We start from the raw sequence: 22,776 nt of genomic DNA on the forward strand, positions 1-22,776 counted from the left end.
AAAAAATTAAAGGGGGGTGTTGAAGGGAGGTATTGCACAAGTAACAGACATAGAGTTTTTTCTCTATCTAGTCTATGAAAAAGATTGCCATGGTAACTATTGTATTGAAACTGTGATCCAAGAAAACAAATCATTCCTTATATAGGTATAGCCAATCTGCTATTTTTACATCATGTTCAGTTCTGTATTAGCGTCACTTGAAGGCCTGTGCAACACTTCATGTTTATACAAGAGGCTGTCACAACGACAGCAAACCGGATTTATTAACATTTATTTGTGTCCTGGCAATATCACAAGAACCATTACTGATGAATGGTGAAAGTGAAAATCGTCAATATTAAATTTGACCTCCATTTTGTCATCAGTATCAACATATTAAAATTTGAAAAGCTTAGATTGAATGGTTCATGAGTAAATGCAACAACGTGAATGGAAACGCCATTTTACGATCTTTCAAGAACCATTACTCCTGAACGGTAAATGTCAAAATCGTCATTATTGACCTTGACCTCTATTTTGTCATCAGTAACAACATATTAAAATTTCAAAAGCTTTGGTTGAATGGTTCATGAGAAAATGCACGGACACGACGGGAAACACCATTTTTCAATCTTTCAAGAACCATAACTCCTGAACGGTAAAAGTCAAAATCGTCATTATTAAACTTGACCTCCATTCTGTCATCAGTAACAACATATTAAAATTTGGGAAGCTTTGGTAGAACAGTTCATGCGTAAATGCACGGACAAGACTGGAAGCTCCATTTTTCAATCTTTCAAGAACCATAACTCCTGAACGGTAAAAGTCAAAATCGTCATTATTGAACTTTACCTCCATTCTGTCATCAGTAACAACATATTAAAATTTCGGAAGCTTTGGTAGAACAGTTCATGCATAAATGCACGGACACGACTGCAAACTCCATTTTTCAATCTTTCAAGAACCATAACTCCTGAACGGTAAAAGTCAAAATCGTCATTATTGAACTTGACCTCCATTCTGTCATCAGTAACAACATATTAAAATTTGGGAAGCTTTGGTAGAACAGTTCATGCGTAAATGCACGGACAAGACTGGAAGCTCCATTTTTCATTCTTTCAAGAACCATAACTCCTGAACGGTAAAAGTCAAAATCGCCATTATTGAACTTGACCTTCGTATAGTTGTCAGTAATAACATATTCAAATTTTAAAAGCTTTGGTTGAACGGTTCATGAGTTAATGCACAGACAACATTTGATTGCCGCCCGCCCGCCCGCCCGCCGTACATCCCCAAATCAATAACCGACATTTTTGTCACAAAAATCCGGTTAAAAAACATAATATCAAAGGAAAATAAACTGCACATATTTTATTAGTCAAAATTATTTGCTGGATTATGTCTTTTATACTCATAATATGCAATAACCAGATGCTCTGCAGGGCTCAGCTTTATACGACTGTAGAGGTTGAATCCTGAACAGTTGGGGCAAGTATGGGCACAACTTTTAAGCTTGATACAGCTTTGAATTTAGATTGTGATAAAATAGTTGACACAACATAGGTTTCTGACACAGACTGAATGGTCTAAGAACTTAAACTTACAAAAAAAATAAAATTTTAAATTGGACATTTACCTATAATACCCAAAATCTAATATATGGTTAGATTCAGCATATCATAGAACTCCAAGAATTCAATTTTTGATGAAATCAAATAATGTTCAATTTTAGACCCTTTAGACCTCAATGTGGACCAATTTGATATTAAACCAGGCCCAAATATTAAAAATCTAAATACATGGTTAGATTCAGCATATTGAAGAACCCCATATATTCAATTTTTGTTGAAATCAAACAAAGTTGAATTTTGGACCCCGATTTGTACCAACTTGAAAACTGGGCCCATAATCAAAAATCTAAGTACATGTTTAGATTCAGCAAATCAAAGAACCCCAAGAATGTAATTTCTGTTAAAATCAAACTAAGTTTAAATTTGGACCCTTTGGACCTTAATGTAAAACAATTTGAAAACAGGACCAAAAATTAAGAATCTAAATACACGGTTAGATTTTGCATATCAAAACCCCAATAATTCATTTTTTGATGAAATCAAACAAAGTTTAATTTTGGACCCTTTTGGCCCCCAATTCCTAAACTGTTGGGACCAAAACTCCCAAAATCAATCCCAACCTTCCTTTTGTGGTCATAAACCTGATGTTAAAATTTCATAGATTTCTGTTTACTAATACTAAAATTATTGTGCGAAAACCAAGAAAAATGCTTATTTGGGCCCTTTTTGGCACCTAATTCCTAAACTGTTAGGACCAAAACTCCCAAAATCAATCCCAACTTTCCTTTTATGATCAAATTTCATAATTTCTTTGACATAAACATATGTAAGAACCTTCTCTCCCTTCTATGTTGTACAGCTACTTTTCAAAATAAGTAAAACTTTTTAAATATGGGTAATTATCAGCTATTTCATATTGAACAATTAAAAGTAAAATAGCAAGCACTTGTTTAGTTTCCCTCTATATGTTTCATACTGTTCTTCTTATATCAAGGCTATGGAAAATTCTATTAGGATTATCATTAATATCATGATTTTTTGTAATAGTTTTTTAATTCATTGATAGAGATAATTTATTTGTGTGGCGCTGAGAATTATTAAACTATAGAGAGTAGATTTGTAGTTTGCTCTAGGCAGAAGATGCAGCTAGCCTTCTACCATTCTCACTGGGATACGTTAGTGATTTAATTAAAAACTTGAAGAAAAAAGAAATAGAGAAATAACTTACCTTAGAAGTCTAAATACAAGGCAAGGCAGGCAAAATTTATAACTTTTGTCAAGATTTAAATACAAGGCAAGGCAGGCAAAATTTACTATTTTTGTCAAGATTTTTTTTCAATTTTTAACATATAAAAATATAAATATCATACATAGCTAGTCAATCTCCAAGTTGTGGGATGTCTTCTCAATTAAATGTCAATTAACAGGCTTATATCAAACAATAGAAATATTTTGATGACGTGAATGCAGTTAAGCAGATAAGATTTTTTTAAGCAAAGAATTATTGCACGAGAACTTTCTACTTACATTTTTAGATAGGTATGTTATTATAAAATCAACAGGATTAAACAAAATATTCAAATATGAAAGGTAAGCTAAAGATACTCTGCATGACAATGGCTGAGTGAAATCAGGTACAAGAGACAAAACTCTCAACAAGACAAGAAATGAAGTGCAAGATGAATTCATATGATGTGCATCAACTCTTTAAGATCTGAATCATTCTGATACTTACATTTACTTCTGTGTATATAATATCTATAAAACTTCCTAGGACTATGATGAAATCAAATACATTCCAGGGATCTCCAAAGTAGTTCTGAAAAGCAGTCATATAAAACTTAAAGAAAAACAGTTGACGAACTAACAATTACAAAACAAATTCCTCAATTACAATTACAAAACAAATTCCTCAATTACAATTACAAAACAAATTCCTCAATTAAAATTTAAAAACAAATTCCTCAATTACAATTTAAAAACAATATTTCATAAAATCATCTTTTGGTGTCATCTAATGTTCAGGTTTTATTTTTATTTGGAATCTGACTGTCAGCCATGATGTCTTCTTATACATGAAGAATAGATTGATGAATTGTTGGTATTTTAATGCCACTCTTAGCACCACTTTTGGGCTATTTCGTGGCAACACGTTTTTAATGGTGGAGGAAGTATGAGTGCCAAAGAAATCCAGACTTTCAATAGGAAAACTGACAATCCTAGTCAATTAAGATTGGAGTCAAGTACACCTGAACGGGCAGGATACAAACTCAAAACCACAGTGTTGACTAGCTAATGATTACAATAGTAGAACTACTTCATCAAGAATAGAAAATATGTTACTACCTTAAATCTAAATGCCATAAGTTTAAGTACAAATTCTATTGTAAATACACCAGTGAAGATCATGTTCAGATAATCTAATGCTTTGGAATAAGTATCTGACTGTCCGTCATACTGAAAAAGATAAATATAGCATCTACAGATAACTCATTAATGAAGTAATTAAAAATTTCTTAGTCAAAGTATATTATATCCATTGTCATTTTTTCTTCTTCAAATACACTTTTTTCAGGAGTACCAATCTTTTAACAGAAACAATAAAGTTGCACGCTCAATAAAAAGAAAATTGTGACTCATATGAAGATATCAACTTTACATATGATATCTTGCAATGATCAATTTTAAGCATACAAAGTAATTCTAATTATTTGTAATATTCATTTTGATTTTGCTTTAGTAGTGACACAAACTTCAGGGCACTAATGATGGTTTCAAACTATATTCACAAGCACAGATTTATAGATTATTGGGTCTGCTTCTTAGTTACCATCTGATGGAAGTCCTATGATGAAATGCAGCCAAGAACCATTGTAAGGTTGGAAAGACCATTGGTAATGGGTTTATTAAAACATCATTCATTCTCTTTCCACTCTATTAAGAAAAACCAGCTTGAGTAGTGTGATGTGATACATTATCACCAAAACAGATCAAAAGCAAAATTGTAGAAAACAGTGAGAAATTTATTTCTATCAATATATTTTACTCACCTTTAAAGCTAATATAACAGTGTTTAACATAATAAGTGTAAAAATTCCATATTCAAATGCTTGAGATGTGACAAACCACCATATCTTGTACTGCCACCTTGCCTTTGGTATGTATCGACGCATTGGTCGGGCTTTTAATGCAAACTCTATACATTTTCTCTGCAAGTGTATAAAAACAGTTCATTAATTGTGTGTATCCTCATACCAATATAAAAAGGAGATGTGGTTTGATTGCCAATGAGACTACAATTCACCATTGCCCAAATGACTTAGAAATAAACATCTATAATTAGATCTTGTTTTAAAAGTAGTTATGTAATGAACTATTCTATTTTCCTCAGAGTTTTATTGTTATATAACTTCTTTCTCACCTGATTTTTATCTAATTCACAATTTTTGTATTCCTGCTCTCCTTCATTCTGAAAGGTGACGATGACAAAACCTACGAAGATGTTAACCATGAAGAAAGCGATCACAATGATGTAGATAAAATAGAACACAGCTACTATTGGACGGAAGTTGTGCTTTGGACCAAGATCTTCTTCTTGTGAATCTATAGATATATACAGTAATCTACAAAGAAACAGGGTGAAATGTGAATCTATAGATAAAGTAATCTACAAAGAAAAAGGGTAAAATGTGAATCTATAGATATATACAGTAATCTACAAAGAAAAAGGATAAAATGTTAGCACTAATTATGTGAACTTAGTTTATTTTTTACCAAGGTCAAGCTTCAAATGAAAGACAGCTATCATTTTATTTGAGAAATATTGTTCAACCAAAGGAAATGAAGACTTGATCTATTGAACTGAATATATTAATATGTTTCTAGTATGAAAAAGTTGACAGTATTTAATGATCAGAATTCTGTAAAGATTCAATAAGCTTTGTATTTTTCTGATTAATTAACTGAAGTGTCTGTTTGTTTTGTGCATGCATCGTTGTCAATATACTGGAATTCGATTCGACTGTCATACCAGTGAGTGGTTTAGCTAGCTATAAAACCAGGTTCAATCCACCATTTTCTACACAAGAAAATGCCTGTACTAAGTCAGGAATATAACAGTTGTTATCCATTTGTTTGATGTGTTTGAGCTTTTGATTTTGCCATTTGATTAGGGACTTTCTGTTTTAAATTTTCCTCAGAGTTCAGTATTGAGGCCCCTCATGAGGGGGGGGGGGGGTCCTAGTAATCACATAATCACCATTTTTTTGCCAATATAATCACATAATCATTAAATATTTGCTTATCTTTAGTAATCAAATAATCATAAACTAAAAATACAGTCCTAGGTAATCAAATAATCATGAAATATTTGGCTTAATAATCAAATAATCATTAAAAAAACGGCCAAGTAATCACATAATCAACCAGATGCTCCGCAGGGCGTAGCTTTATACGACCGCAGAGGTTGAACCCTGAACGGTTAGGGCAAGTATGGACACAACATTCAAGCTGGATTCAGCTCTAAATTTGGATTGTGATTAAATAGTTGACACAGCATAGGTTTCTGACACAGAATGAATGTGTTCTAATGAACTTAAAATTTTTGTTTCTCTTAGAGCAATTCACTATGCTGTTGAATATTAATCCTCTCAAAAAAATGTTTGAAGAAATTTTCTTTTTTATTTATGAAATTTCAAATGAGAAAAATTGAACCCAATTTTTTTAATCACATCCCCCTTTCCCTTATTCCAAAACTAATCTCAATTAAAATTTCTAATGGAGTTTGCAACAATAACTACTCATTTAAATACATCATAAAATATTAAGATGTAAAAAAACTGCTTGTTATCACTGAATGGTAAAGATTATTTTAATTTATCAGTGGGTAGTAAAAAGTGAATATACATTGTATATTGTATATAACAAAGATTTAAGTTGATTCTGGACAAAGAAAGATAACTCCAATTAAAAAAAAATCTTGCTATTGCACAATAATTTGCAATTAGATATTTCTTGCTTACTATTCTGGACAAAGAAAGATAACTCTAATTAAAAAAAAATTTGATATTTCACAATATTGTGCAATTAGATATTTCTTGCCATTGCGCAATACTGTGCAATTGAAAAGACTTGCTATTGCACAATACTTAATATAATAATTTTAGATCCTGATTTGGACCAACTTGAAAACTGGGCCCATAATAAAAAATCTAAGTACATTTTTGGATTCAGCATATCAAAGAACTTCAAGATTTCAATTTTTGTTAAAATCAGACTAAGTTTAATTTTGGACCCTTTGGACTTTAGTGTAGACCAATTTGAAAACAGGACCAACCAGGTGCTCCGCAGGGCGCAGCTTTATACGACCGCAGAGGTCGAACCCTGAACAGTTGGGGCAAGTATGGACAAAACATTCAAGCGTGATACAGCTCTGAATTTGGATTGTGATCAAATTTTTGACATTACATGTTTTTTTTTTACACAAAACAAATGTCAAGATTTTACAAATCAATTAAAGATTTCTTCTTCAAACTTTTTAAATCTAAAATTAAATAGTTGATCATGACACAGCATAGGTTTCTGACACAGAACGAATGTGGTCTAATGAACTTAAAAAGTTTTTTTTTGCCTTTGAGCAATTCACTATGCTGTTGAATATTAATCCTCTCAAAAAAATGTTTGAAGAAATTTTCTTTTTATTTATGAAATCTGAAATGAGAAAAATTTAACCCCCCCCCTTTTTTTTCACATCCCCGTTTCCCTTTTTCCAAAACTGATATCAATTCAAATTTCTAATGGAGTTTGCAACAATAACTTCTCTTTTAAATACATCATAAAATATTAAAATGTAAAATAAAGTGCTTGTTATCACTGAATGGTAAAGATTGGTTGGTAGTAAAAGTGAATATACATTGTTTATTGTATAAAACAATAAAAAAAACTTCATCAGCAACATTTTATATTGGCAAATTTCCAATGAAGTTATTTACATAAAGTTATTGGCAAATAAAAATAGAAAATGACATCATAGTCATGTCTGGCAAATGTCCAACATACATTATCTAAAAACATTTTAGATAAGATAAGGAAAAAAAGCTTCATCAGCAACATTTTATATTGGCAAATTTCCAATGAAGTCATTTACATAAAGTTATTGGCAAATAAAAATAGAAAATGACATCATAGTCATGTCTGGCAAATTTCCAACATATATTATCAACTACTATTCTATACAAAGAAAGATAACTCCAATTGAAAATTAATTGCTATTGCACAATATTGTGCAATTAGATATTTCTTGCTATTGTGCAATACTGTGCAATTGAAAATTTCTTGCTATTGCACAATATTTCATATGGAATCCTGATTTGGACCAACTTGAAAACTGGGCCCATAATCAAAAATCAAAGTACATATTTAGATAAAGCATATCAAATAGGCCCAAGAATTTAATTTTTGTTAAAATCAAACTTAGTTTAATTTTGGACCCTTTGGACCTTAATGTAGACCAATTTGAAAACGGGACCAAAAATTAAGAATCTACATACACAGTTAGATTTTGCATATCAAAGAACCCATTTATTCAATTTTTGATGAAATCAAACAAAGTTTAATTTTAGACCCCCATTTGGACCAACTTGAAAACTAGGCCAATAATTAAAAATCTAAGTACATTTTTAAATTCAGCATATCAAAGAACCCCAAGGATTCAATTTTTGTTAAAATCAAACTAAGTTTAATTTTGGACCCTTTGGACCTTAATGTAGACCAATTTGAAAACGGGACCAAAAGTTAAGAATCTACATACATAGTTAGATTCGGCATATCAAAGAACCCCAATTATTCAATTTTTGATGAAATCACACAAAGTTCAATTTTGGACCCTTTGGGCCCCTTATTCCTAAACTGTTAGGACCAAACTCCCAAAATCAATACCAACCTTCCTTTTGTGGTCATAAACATTGTGTTTAAATTTCATTGATTTCTATTTACTTAAACTAAAGTTATTGTGCGAAAACCTAGAATAATGCTTATTTGGGCCCTTTTTTGGCCCCTAATTCCTAAACTGTTGGAACCAAAACTCCCAAAATCAATCCCAACCTTTCTTTTGTGGTCATAAACCTTGTGTCAAAATTTCATAGATTTCTATTAACTTAAACTAAAGTTATAGTGCGAAAACCAAGAAAATGCTTATTTGGGCCCTTTTTGGCCCCTAATTCCTAAAATGTTGGGACCAAAACTCCCAAAATCAATACCAACCTTCCTTTTGTGGTCATAAACCTTGTGTTAAAATTTCATAGATTTCCATTCACTTTTACTAAAGTTAGAGTGCGAAAACTAAAAGTATTCGGACGCCGGACGACGACGACGACGACGACGACGACGCCGACGCCAACGTGATAGCAATATACGACGAAAAATTTTTCAAATTTTGCGGTCGTATAAAAATGAAGAATCTACATACACAGTTAGATTTGGTATATCAAAGAACCCCATTTATTCAATTTTTGATGAAATCAAACAAAGTTTAATTTTGGACCCCGATTTGGACCAACTTGAAAACTGGGCCAATAATCAAGAATCTAAGTACATTTTTAGATTCAGCATATCAAAGAACCTAACTGATTCATTTTTTGTCAAAATCAAACTAAGTTTAATTTTGGACCCTTTGGACCTTAATGTAGACCAATTTGAAAACGGGACCAAAAGTTAAGAATCTACATACACAGTCATGACAGTTAGATTCAGCATATCAAAGAACCCCAATTATTCAATTTTGATGAAATCAAACAAAAGTTTAATTTTGGACCCTTTGGGCCCCTTATTATGTTGGGACCAAAACTCCCAAAATCAAACCCAACCTTTCTTTTATGGTCATAAACCTTGTGTTTAAATTTCATAGATTTCTATTTACTTATACTAACGTTATGGTGCGAAAACCAAGAAAAATGCTTATTTGGGTCCCTTTTTGGCCCCTAATTCCTAAACTGTTGGGACCTAAACTCCCAAAATCAATACCAACCTTCCTTTTGTAGTCATTAACATTGTGTTTAAATTTCATTGATTTCTATTTACTTAAACTAATGTTATTGTGCGAAAACCAAGAATAATGCTTATTTGGGCCCTTTTTTGGCCCCTAATTCCTAAACTGTTGAGACCAAAACTCCCAAAATCAATCCCAACCGTTCTTTTGTGGTCATAAACCTTGTGTCAAAATTTCATAGATTTCTATAAACTTAAACTAAAGTTATAGTGCGAAAACCAAGAAAATGCTTATTTGGGCCCTTTTTGGCCCCTAATTCCTAAAATGTTGGGACCAAAACTCCCAAAATCAATACCAACCTTCCTTTTGTGGTCATAAACCTTGTGTTAAAATTTCATAGATTTCCATTCACTTTTACTAAAGTTAGAGTGCGAAAACTAAAAGTATTCGGACGCCGGACGACGACGACGCCGACGCCAACGTGATAGCAATATACGACGAAAATTTTTTCAAAATTTGCGGTCGTATAAAAACCCCATGAGGGCCCTCAGTATTTTTGTGATTTTACTTTTTATATAAAAGTACATACTGTGGCCATCCTTCAAATGTAGCCACTGTAAACAGAGTCAGCATAGCTAAATGTACATTGTCAAAATTCAGCTCATTATTTGTCCAGACTCTGTCTCTTTCTTTTGGATTATCAATAGTGCCATCAGGGAATACTACAAATTTACCACTGAAACAAAGATATATATATATGTATATTATCTATTTAACTGTGTAAATCTGGTTAAAGATCTATCTTAATTTTAAAATGTATTTATTATCTAGTTTTGGGTACTATAAACAGTTTCGTATAAAAAAACTAGGGGTTATTCCCCCCGACTAAAAATAGACATGGAGGGAAGTCCCTTTTTATCAATTTTTATAATTGGTGAAAAAGTATCATTTTTTTTGTATTTGATTGTAAAAATAAGTCAATTAGCTTCAATTAAAACAGGTTGAATGATTAAAATAATTAAAAAAAATAGATTAGATATACATGTCTTGAAGGGAGACAACACTGTAAACATACTTTTTTTTTGGCAGAGAAAATTGAAAACTTATTTGCAGCCACTGTAGCTCTTTTTGGAGCAGGCGAACGTACCTTGAAGCAAGAATTTTTTGAAAGACCAGGTAAAAATTCATACAGTTTTGATTATGAAAAATGTGCATGTATCATGTCTTCATGGGTGTGCACATGACCTGATTTCAGGGTTTTTATGCATAGATGTTTTTCCCATTTTCTCTGGATAAAACTTTTTGATACTTTTAAAAGTACAATTTATTTTTATTTCATTATAAACTAGAGAAAATTCTAATTCTAATGATATCTAGTTTTATACAAGTATCTTTATTAACATTAACACCACTAAGGGTCAATTATAGATGGTCCCTCAAAATATGACATCATAGAAAAAACTGTTGATTGCACCCCACTAATTTATCTCCCCTTGTGTGCACATAAACCAATTTATCTCCCCTTGTGTGCACATAAACCAATTTATATCCCCTTATGTGCACATAAACTGATTTATATCGCCTTGTGTGCACATACACTGATTTATCTGCCCTTGTGTGCACATAGAACGATTTATCTCCCACATTTTGTGCCTGTACCAAGTCTAGCCAGCTGGACCAAACGTTATTTATTGTTGATAGTAATGGTAGTTCTAATCTATCTGATGAGTCCTGTGTTGGTGGTTGCTGTATCATATCTTATACCTTAGGTAATTTCAGTTATAATTTTTACTTTTTTATAAAGTATATTCTAAAAACATATTTTGTTTGGCTTCTATTGAAAAACAGCATGAATAGAGAATTAAGTTTATATATTAGACTTACTGGCATTCACTTTGTATTTCTTTTGATTCATCTGTACATTTGTGAAATTTCCCCTACAACAGAAATCATACATTTAAATAAATAAAGACAGAAATAACAAGATTATAACAGAAGACTTTTTTCCTTTTTTAAACACAATCAAAGGAAGCAAAAATGTAGAAAAGTTTGACCTCACAGATCAGAAGGAAACTTTTAAACTAATTAAATCAATCTATGCAAAATTGAGGTAATCTATGTATTAAAGGACACAATAAGTTTTTAAAATCCTTTATAGGAATAAGATAAATTGTTGGTATATTTCAATGCTATTTAACCCAACAGTACAAAAAGTCCAAAAGACCTCACGAGTTCAACACACTATCTTAAGGAATATAAATGTCAAGCTTGAAGTTACAAATACATTAGACATAGGCAATAATAAATCTGAAATCTGAAGTTACAAATGAGGGCCCTCATGGGGTTTTTGATTATGTGATTACTTGGCCGTTTTTTTAATGATTATTTGATTATTAAGCCAAATATTTCATGATTATTTGATTACCTAGGACTGTATTTTTAGTTTATGATTATTTGATTACTAAAGATAAGCAAATATTTAATGATTATGTGATTATATTGGCAAAAAAATGGTGATTATGTGATTACTAGGACCCCCCCATGAGGGGCCTCACAAATACATTAGACAGAGGCAATAATAAATCTGAAATCAACAGTAATCACATAAAAATACAACACACATAACAATTACCATTTACAAGATTGTATTAAATTGACACTTTTGTGACTGGAAATGTGTAGCTGTACTTCCAATTTATATTAAAATGGCAAACCTATTTTATATGTACGTTTCAGGTTCAGCGCAACCGTACTTGAAATATATTTCATCAGTCTTGTCTGGACAATTGATCGTTATGGAAGCTATGCATACAAGCCTATAAGATATTTGAATTATGTCAAGCACTTTATTTCGTGGATAACCCTTACTCATGAAAACTACCCCCGTAAATCTAACAAGAGTTTATAATTACCTTAATCAACTGTACCCCTATAACGGAGAACATGAAGGTCAGTAGGAATGTGACTTACATGATGTTGTAGATAGTTTATACGTACCTTAAACAACTGTACCCCTATAACGGAGAACATGAAGGTCAGTAGGAATGTGACTTACATGATGTTGTAGATAGTTTATACGTACCTTAAACAACTGTACCCCTATAACGGAGAACATGAAGGTCAGTAGGAATGTGACTAACATGATGTTGTAGATAGTTTATACGTACCTTAAACAACTGTACCCCTATAACGGAGAACATGAAGGTCAGTAGGAATGTGACTTACATGATGTTGTAGATAGTTTATACGTACCTTAAACAACTGTACCCCTATAACGGAGAACATGAAGGTCAGTAGGAATGTGACTTACATGATGTTGTAGATAGTTTATACGTACCTTAAACAACTGTACCCCTATAACGGAGAACATGAAGGTCAGTAGGAATGTGACTTACATGATGTTGTAGATAGTTTATACGTACCTTAAACAACTGTACCCCTATAACGGAGAACATGAAGGTCAGTAGGAATGTGACTTACATGATGTTGTAGATAGTTTATACGTACCTTAAACAACTGTACCCCTATAACGGAGAACATGAAGGTCAGTAGGAATGTGACTTACATGATGTTGTAGATAGTTTATACGTACCTTAAACAACTGTACCCCTATAACGGAGAACATGAAGGTCAGTAGGAATGTGACTTACATGATGTTGTAGATAGTTTATACGTACCTTAAACAACTGTACCCCTATAACGGAGAACATGAAGGTCAGTAGGAATGTGACTTACATGATGTTGTAGATAGTTTATACGTACCTTAAACAACTGTACCCCTATAACGGAGAACATGAAGGTCAGTAGGAATGTGACTTACATGATGTTGTAGATAGTTTATACGTACCTTAAACAACTGTACCCCTATAACGGAGAACATGAAGGTCAGTAGGAATGTGACTAACATGATGTTGTAGATAGTTTATACGTACCTTAAACAACTGTACCCCTATAACGGAGAACATGAAGGTCAGTAGGAATGTGACTTACATGATGTTGTAGATAGTTTATACGTACCTTAAACAACTGTACCCCTATAACGGAGAACATGAAGGTCAGTAGGAATGTGACTAACATGATGTTGTAGATAGTTTATACGTACCTTAAACAACTGTACCCCTATAACGGAGAACATGAAGGTCAGTAGGAATGTGACTTACATGATGTTGTAGATAGTTTATACGTACCTTAAACAACTGTACCCCTATAACGGAGAACATGAAGGTCAGTAGGAATGTGACTTACATGATGTTGTAGATAGTTTATACGTACCTTAAACAACTGTACCCCTATAACGGAGAACATGAAGGTCAGTAGGAATGTGACTAACATGATGTTGTAGATAGTTTATACGTACCTTAAACAACTGTACCCCTATAACGGAGAACATGAAGGTCAGTAGGAATGTGACTTACATGATGTTGTAGATAGTTTATACGTACCTTAATCAACTGTACCCCTATAACGGAGAACATGAAGGTCAGTAGGAATGTGACTAACATGATGTTGTAGATAGTTTATACGTACCTTAAACAACTGTACCCCTATAACGGAGAACATAAAGGTCAGTAGGAATGTGACTTACATGATGTTGTAGATAGTTTATACGTACCTTAAACAACTGTACCCCTATAACGGAGAACATGAAGGTCAGTAGGAATGTGACTAACATGATGTTGTAGATAGTTTATACGTACCTTAAACAACTGTACCCCTATAACGGAGAACATGAAGGTCAGTAGGAATGTGACTTACATGATGTTGTAGATAGTTTATACGTACCTTAAACAACTGTACCCCTATAACGGAGAACATGAAGGTCAGTAGGAATGTGACTTACATGATGTTGTAGATAGTTTATACGTACCTTAAACAACTGTACCCCTATAACGAAGAACATGAAGGTCAGTAGGAATGTGACTTACATGATGTTGTAGATAGTTTATACGTACCTTAAACAACTGTACCCCTATAACGGAGAACATGAAGGTCAGTAGGAATGTGACTTACATGATGTTGTAGATAGTTTATACGTACCTTAAACAACTGTACCCCTATAACGGAGAACATGAAGGTCAGTAGGAATGTGACTTACATGATGTTGTAGATAGTTTATACGTACCTTAAACAACTGTACCCCTATAACGGAGAACATGAAGGTCAGTAGGAATGTGACTAACATGATGTTGTAGATAGTTTATACGTACCTTAAACAACTGTACCCCTATAACGGAGAACATGAAGGTCAGTAGGAATGTGACTAACATGATGTTGTAGATAGTTTATACGTACCTTAAACAACTGTACCCCTATAACGGAGAACATGAAGGTCAGTAGGAATGTGACTAACATGATGTTGTAGATAGTTTATACGTACCTTAAACAACTGTACCCCTATAACGGAGAACATGAAGGTCAGTAGGAATGTGACTAACATGATGTTGTAGATAGTTTATACGTACCTTAAACAACTGTACCCCTATAACGGAGAACATGAAGGTCAGTAGGAATGTGACTAACATGATGTTGTAGATAGTTTATACGTACCTTAAACAACTGTACCCCTATAACGGAGAACATGAAGGTCAGTAGGAATGTGACTTACATGATGTTGTAGATAGTTTATACATACCTTAAACAACTGTACCCCTATAACGGAGAACATGAAGGTCAGTAGGTATGTGACTTACATGATGTTGTAGATAGTTTATACGTACCTTAAACAACTGTACCCCTATAACGGAGAACATGAAGGTCAGTAGGAATGTGACTTACATGATGTTGTAGATAGTTTATACGTACCTTAAACAACTGTACCCCTATAACGGAGAACATGAAGGTCAGTAGGTATGTGACTTACATGATGTTGTAGATAGTTTATACGTACCTTAAACAACTGTACCCCTATAACGGAGAACATGAAGGTCAGTAGGAATGTGACTAACATGATGTTGTAGATAGTTTATACGTACCTTAAACAACTGTACCCCTATAACGGAGAACATGAAGGTCAGTAGGAATGTGACTTACATGATGTTGTAGATAGTTTATACGTACCTTAAACAACTGTACCCCTATAACGGAGAACATGAAGGTCAGTAGGAATGTGACTTACATGATGTTGTAGATAGTTTATACGTACCTTAAACAACTGTACCCCTATAACGGAGAACATGAAGGTCAGTAGGAATGTGACTTACATGATGTTGTAGATAGTTTATACGTACCTTAAACAACTGTACCCCTATAACGGAGAACATGAAGGTCAGTAGGAATGTGACTAACATGATGTTGTAGATAGTTTATACGTACCTTAAACAACTGTACCCCTATAACGGAGACATGAAGGTCAGTAGGAATGTGACTTACATGATGTTGTAGATAGTTTATACGTACCTTAAACAACTGTACCCCTAAAACGGAGAACATGAAGGTCAGTAGGAATGTGACTTACATGATGTTGTAGATAGTTTATACGTACCTTAAACAACTGTACCCCTATAACGGAGAACATGAAGGTCAGTAGGAATGTGACTTACATGATGTTGTAGATAGTTTATACGTACCTTAAACAACTGTACCCCTATAACGGAGAACATGAAGGTCAGTAGGAATGTGACTTACATGATGTTGTAGATAGTTTATACGTACTTTAAACAACTGTACCCCTATAACGGAGAACATGAAGGTCAGTAGGAATGTGACTTACATGATGTTGTAGATAGTTTATACGTACCTTAAACAACTGTACCCCTATAACGGAGAACATGAAGGTCAGTAGGAATGTGACTTACATGATGTTGTAGATAGTTTATACGTACCTTAAACAACTGTACCCCTATAACGGAGAACATGAAGGTCAGTAGGAATGTGACTTACATGATGTTGTAGATAGTTTATACGTACCTTAAACAACTGTACCCCTATAACGGAGAACATGAAGGTCAGTAGGAATGTGACTTACATGATGTTGTAGATAGTTTATACGTACCTTAAACAACTGTACCCCTATAACGGAGAACATGAAGGTCAGTAGGAATGTGACTTACATGATGTTGTAGATAGTTTATACGTACCTTAAACAACTGTACCCCTATAACGGAGAACATGAAGGTCAGTAGGAATGTGACTAACATGATGTTGTAGATAGTTTATACGTACCTTAAACAACTGTACCCCTATAACGGAGAACATGAAGGTCAGTAGGAATGTGACTTACATGATGTTGTAGATAGTTTATACATACCTTAAACAACTGTACCCCTATAACGGAGAACATGAAGGTCAGTAGGAATGTGACTTACATGATGTTGTAGATAGTTTATACGTACCTTAAACAACTGTACCCCTATAACGGAGAACATGAAGGTCAGTAGGAATGTGACTAACATGATGTTGTAGATAGTTTATACGTACCTTAAACAACTGTACCCCTATAACGGAGAACATGAAGGTCAGTAGGAATGTGACTTACATGATGTTGTAGATAGTTTATACGTACCTTAAACAACTGTACCCCTATAACGGAGAACATGAAGGTCAGTAGGTATGTGACTTACATGATGTTGTAGATAGTTTATACGTACCTTAAACAACTGTACCCCTATAACGGAGAACATGAAGGTCAGTAGGTATGTGACTTACATGATGTTGTAGATAATTTATACGTACCTTAAACAACTGTACCCCTATAACGGAGAACATGAAGGTCAGTAGGAATGTGACTTACATGATGTTGTAGATAGTTTATACGTACCTTAAACAACTGTACCCCTATAACGGAGAACATGAAGGTCAGTAGGAATGTGACTTACATGATGTTGTAGATAGTTTATACGTACCTTAAACAACTGTACCCCTATAACGGAGAACATGAAGGTCAGTAGGAATGTGACTAACATGATGTTGTAGATAGTTTATACGTACCTTAAACAACTGTACCCCTATAACGGAGAACATGAAGGTCAGTAGGAATGTGACTTACATGATGTTGTAGATAGTTTATACGTACCTTAAACAACTGTACCCCTAAAACGGAGAACATGAAGGTCAGTAGGAATGTGACTTACATGATGTTGTAGATAGTTTATACGTACCTTAAACAACTGTACCCCTATAACGGAGAACATGAAGGTCAGTAGGAATGTGACTTACATGATGTTGTAGATAGTTTATACGTACCTTAAACAACTGTACCCCTATAACGGAGAACATGAAGGTCAGTAGGAATGTGACTTACATGATGTTGTAGATAGTTTATACGTACCTTAAACAACTGTACCCCTATAACGGAGAACATGAAGGTCAGTAGGAATGTGACTTACATGATGTTGTAGATAGTTTATACGTACCTTAAACAACTGTACCCCTATAACGGAGAACATGAAGGTCAGTAGGAATGTGACTTACATGATGTTGTAGATAGTTTATACGTACCTTAAACAACTGTACCCCTATAACGGAGAACATGAAGGTCAGTAGGAATGTGACTTACATGATGTTGTAGATAGTTTATACGTACCTTAAACAACTGTACCCCTATAACGGAGAACATGAAGGTCAGTAGGAATGTGACTTACATGATGTTGTAGATAGTTTATACGTACCTTAAACAACTGTACCCCTATAACGGAGAACATGAAGGTCAGTAGGAATGTGACTTACATGATGTTGTAGATAGTTTATACGTACCTTAAACAACTGTACCCCTATAACGGAGAACATGAAGGTCAGTAGGAATGTGACTAACATGATGTTGTAGATAGTTTATACGTACCTTAAACAACTGTACCCCTATAACGGAGAACATGAAGGTCAGTAGGAATGTGACTTACATGATGTTGTAGATAGTTTATACATACCTTAAACAACTGTACCCCTATAACGGAGAACATGAAGGTCAGTAGGAATGTGACTTACATGATGTTGTAGATAGTTTATACGTACCTTAAACAACTGTACCCCTATAACGGAGAACATGAAGGTCAGTAGGAATGTGACTAACATGATGTTGTAGATAGTTTATACGTACCTTAAACAACTGTACCCCTATAACGGAGAACATGAAGGTCAGTAGGAATGTGACTTACATGATGTTGTAGATAGTTTATACGTACCTTAAACAACTGTACCCCTATAACGGAGAACATGAAGGTCAGTAGGTATGTGACTTACATGATGTTGTAGATAGTTTATACGTACCTTAAACAACTGTACCCCTATAACGGAGAACATGAAGGTCAGTAGGTATGTGACTTACATGATGTTGTAGATAATTTATACGTACCTTAAACAACTGTACCCCTATAACGGAGAACATGAAGGTCAGTAGGAATGTGACTTACATGATGTTGTAGATAGTTTATACGTACCTTAAACAACTGTACCCCTATAACGGAGAACATGAAGGTCAGTAGGAATGTGACTTACATGATGTTGTAGATAGTTTATACGTACCTTAAACAACTGTACCCCTATAACGGAGAACATGAAGGTCAGTAGGAATGTGACTTACATGATGTTGTAGATAGTTTATACGTACCTTAAACAACTGTACCCCTATAACGGAGAACATGAAGGTCAGTAGGAATGTGACTTACATGATGTTGTAGATAGTTTATACGTACCTTAAACAACTGTACCCCTATAACGGAGAACATGAAGGTCAGTAGGAATGTGACTAACATGATGTTGTAGATAGTTTATACGTACCTTAAACAACTGTACCCCTATAACGGAGAACATGAAGGTCAGTAGGAATGTGACTTACATGATGTTGTAGATAGTTTATACGTACCTTAAACAACTGTACCCCTATAACGGAGAACATGAAGGTCAGTAGGAATGTGACTAACATGATGTTGTAGATAGTTTATACGTACCTTAAACAACTGTACCCCTATAACGGAGAACATGAAGGTCAGTAGGAATGTGACTTACATGATGTTGTAGATAGTTTATACGTACCTTAAACAACTGTACCCCTATAACGGAGAACATGAAGGTCAGTAGGAATGTGACTTACATGATGTTGTAGATAGTTTATACGTACCTTAAACAACTGTACCCCTATAACGGAGAACATGAAGGTCAGTAGGAATGTGACTTACATGATGTTGTAGATAGTTTATACATACCTTAAACAACTGTACCCCTATAACGGAGAACATGAAGGTCAGTAGGTATGTGACTTACATGATGTTGTAGATAGTTTATACGTACCTTAAACAACTGTACCCCTATAACGGAGAACATGAAGGTCAGTAGGAATGTGACTTACATGATGTTGTAGATAGTTTATACGTACCTTAAACAACTGTACCCCTATAACGGAGAACATGAAGGTCAGTAGGAATGTGACTAACATGATGTTGTAGATAGTTTATACGTACCTTAAACAACTGTACCCCTATAACGGAGAACATGAAGGTCAGTAGGAATGTGACTAACATGATGTTGTAGATAGTTTATACGTACCTTAAACAACTGTACCCCTATAACGGAGAACATGAAGGTCAGTAGGAATGTGACTAACATGATGTTGTAGATAGTTTATACGTACCTTAAACAACTGTACCCCTATAACGGAGAACATGAAGGTCAGTAGGAATGTGACTAACATGATGTTGTAGATAGTTTATACGTACCTTAAACAACTGTACCCCTATAACGGAGAACATGAAGGTCAGTAGGAATGTGACTTACATGATGTTGTAGATAGTTTATACGTACCTTAAACAACTGTACCCCTATAACGGAGAACATGAAGGTCAGTAGGAATGTGACTTACATGATGTTGTAGATAGTTTATACGTACCTTAAACAACTGTACCCCTATAACGGAGAACATGAAGGTCAGTAGGAATGTGACTAACATGATGTTGTAGATAGTTTATACGTACCTTAAACAACTGTACCCCTATAACGGAGAACATGAAGGTCAGTAGGAATGTGACTAACATGATGTTGTAGATAGTTTATACGTACCTTAAACAACTGTACCCCTATAACGGAGAACATGAAGGTCAGTAGGAATGTGACTAACATGATGTTGTAGATAGTTTATACGTACCTTAAACAACTGTACCCCTATAACGGAGAACATGAAGGTCAGTAGGAATGTGACTAACATGATGTTGTAGATAGTTTATACGTACCTTAAACAACTGTACCCCTATAACGGAGAACATGAAGGTCAGTAGGAATGTGACTAACATGATGTTGTAGATAGTTTATACGTACCTTAAACAACTGTACCCCTATAACGGAGAACATGAAGGTCAGTAGGAATGTGACTAACATGATGTTGTAGATAGTTTATACGTACCTTAAACAACTGTACCCCTATAACGGAGAACATGAAGGTCAGTAGGAATGTGACTTACATGATGTTGTAGATAGTTTATACGTACCTTAAACAACTGTACCCCTATAACGGAGAACATGAAGGTCAGTAGGAATGTGACTTACATGATGTTGTAGATAGTTTATACGTACCTTAAACAACTGTACCCCTATAACGGAGAACATGAAGGTCAGTAGGAATGTGACTTACATGATGTTGTAGATAGTTTATACGTACCTTAAACAACTGTACCCCTATAACGGAGAACATGAAGGTCAGTAGGAATGTGACTTACATGATGTTGTAGATAGTTTATACGTACCTTAAACAACTGTACCCCTATAACGGAGAACATGAAGGTCAGTAGGAATGTGACTTACATGATGTTGTAGATAGTTTATACGTACCTTAAACAACTGTACCCCTATAACGGAGAACATGAAGGTCAGTAGGAATGTGACTTACATGATGTTGTAGATAGTTTATACGTACCTTAAACAACTGTACCCCTATAACGGAGAACATGAAGGTCAGTAGGAATGTGACTTACATGATGTTGTAGATAGTTTATACGTACCTTAAACAACTGTACCCCTATAACGGAGAACATGAAGGTCAGTAGGAATGTGACTAACATGATGTTGTAGATAGTTTTTACTGCCACTATCACACACTGTACTACATGCTAAAATACAAAACAAATATCACATTAGTTTGTACAACTTTTAAACTATAAATGTTAAACACAATAACTCATATACAATGTTCTCCATAACTAAAAAAAAACTGTGAACACAGAGATATGTCTCACTTTTTTTGTAATTTTGATAATGTAAATTTTCAAAATCAAAATAACAATACTTTAACAATTAAGTTATGCAAATATTCAAAGTCAATGAACCATGACTGAAGGTAGATAGCTAAACAATCTCCATGAAAATGAGGTATGCCAATGCTAATACAACTGCATACCAAATACCATTTAATAATCATAAGTCATACCCTTTAAACAAACCTTAACACCGACATTTAGTTGTAAAAGTTAAAGTCAATGAACCATGATGAAGGGGTGGGGCCATATCATTTCCATGGAAATGAGACTTGCAAACGCCAATACATTTACATACCAAATATCAATTACAATAAACGGTTCATCTTAAACTAACCTAATCACAAACTAATACATGTTAACTTAGTCAAAGTTGCAAAACCAATAGACCATGACTCTCTGATATTCTCCATGGCAATGAGATTTGTCAATACAAATATAACTGCATACCAAATATCATTGACCTACCACTAGTGGTTCCCCATAAACTAGACCTCATTGGCAATCATACCACATCTTCTTTTTTATTCTAATCACAAATTAATACATTGTTGATGACACGGTTGACGTAGCTGCATACCTATTTCTTGCTTTTTGACTTTGTCAATGCAAATCAAAAATTGTATATAAAAAATTACTTGTTTTTTTTTATCAGTTTCCTAAATTTAAAGCCATAACTCCTATAAAGTGTCTTCCAATGGTTTCAGTCATTTTCGGTTTTATTTTTATAGATCATATATTGTTTTTTATCATTTTTGCTCTCACAACTACTACTTAACAATTACAGGTTTTTAAATAGAGGCAAAAACATGTAAATTTAGTGAAAACCTCTCATTTGGAAGCTGTTATAATGAGTGATCTGATTAGTGTGTTGCCTACCTTTAATCCTTTGGCTCTGTTTATAGCTCTCAATGGTCTCAATACTCTAAGCACCCTAAGAATCTTTACTACAGATATGGTTTCATTTCTAAAAACAAAAGATATACAACATTTAACTTGTTTAATTTCTGTAAACAAAGATATACAACATTTAACTTATTTAATTTCTGTAAACAAAGGGTATACAGCA

At 33.9% G+C, this 22,776-nt stretch overlaps 1 protein-coding gene across 9 annotated transcripts in view; it reads right to left on the minus strand.

The window, feature by feature from the left end:
- LOC139520827 (muscle calcium channel subunit alpha-1-like) overlaps positions 1 to 22,776 on the minus strand; it is a 146,746-nt gene that overhangs the window by 37,694 nt on the left and 86,276 nt on the right. For all 9 annotated transcript variants that reach the window (XM_071313853.1, XM_071313844.1, XM_071313810.1 and 6 more), the window contains exons 22-29: positions 22,587 to 22,674; positions 21,456 to 21,563; positions 11,419 to 11,471; positions 10,124 to 10,270; positions 4,972 to 5,173; positions 4,601 to 4,759; positions 3,897 to 4,007; positions 3,286 to 3,369 (exon numbers count right to left, since the gene is read on the minus strand). In XM_071313853.1, coding sequence (XP_071169954.1) covers positions 3,286 to 3,369; positions 3,897 to 4,007; positions 4,601 to 4,759; positions 4,972 to 5,173; positions 10,124 to 10,270; positions 11,419 to 11,471; positions 21,456 to 21,563; positions 22,587 to 22,674 — 952 coding nt within the window. The remainder of the gene's footprint in view (positions 1 to 3,285; positions 3,370 to 3,896; positions 4,008 to 4,600; positions 4,760 to 4,971; positions 5,174 to 10,123; positions 10,271 to 11,418; positions 11,472 to 21,455; positions 21,564 to 22,586; positions 22,675 to 22,776) is intronic.

Source organism: Mytilus edulis, chromosome 1 (genome assembly GCF_963676685.1).
Source record: "Mytilus edulis chromosome 1, xbMytEdul2.2, whole genome shotgun sequence".
Classification (NCBI taxonomy): Eukaryota; Metazoa; Mollusca; class Bivalvia; order Mytilida; family Mytilidae; genus Mytilus; species Mytilus edulis.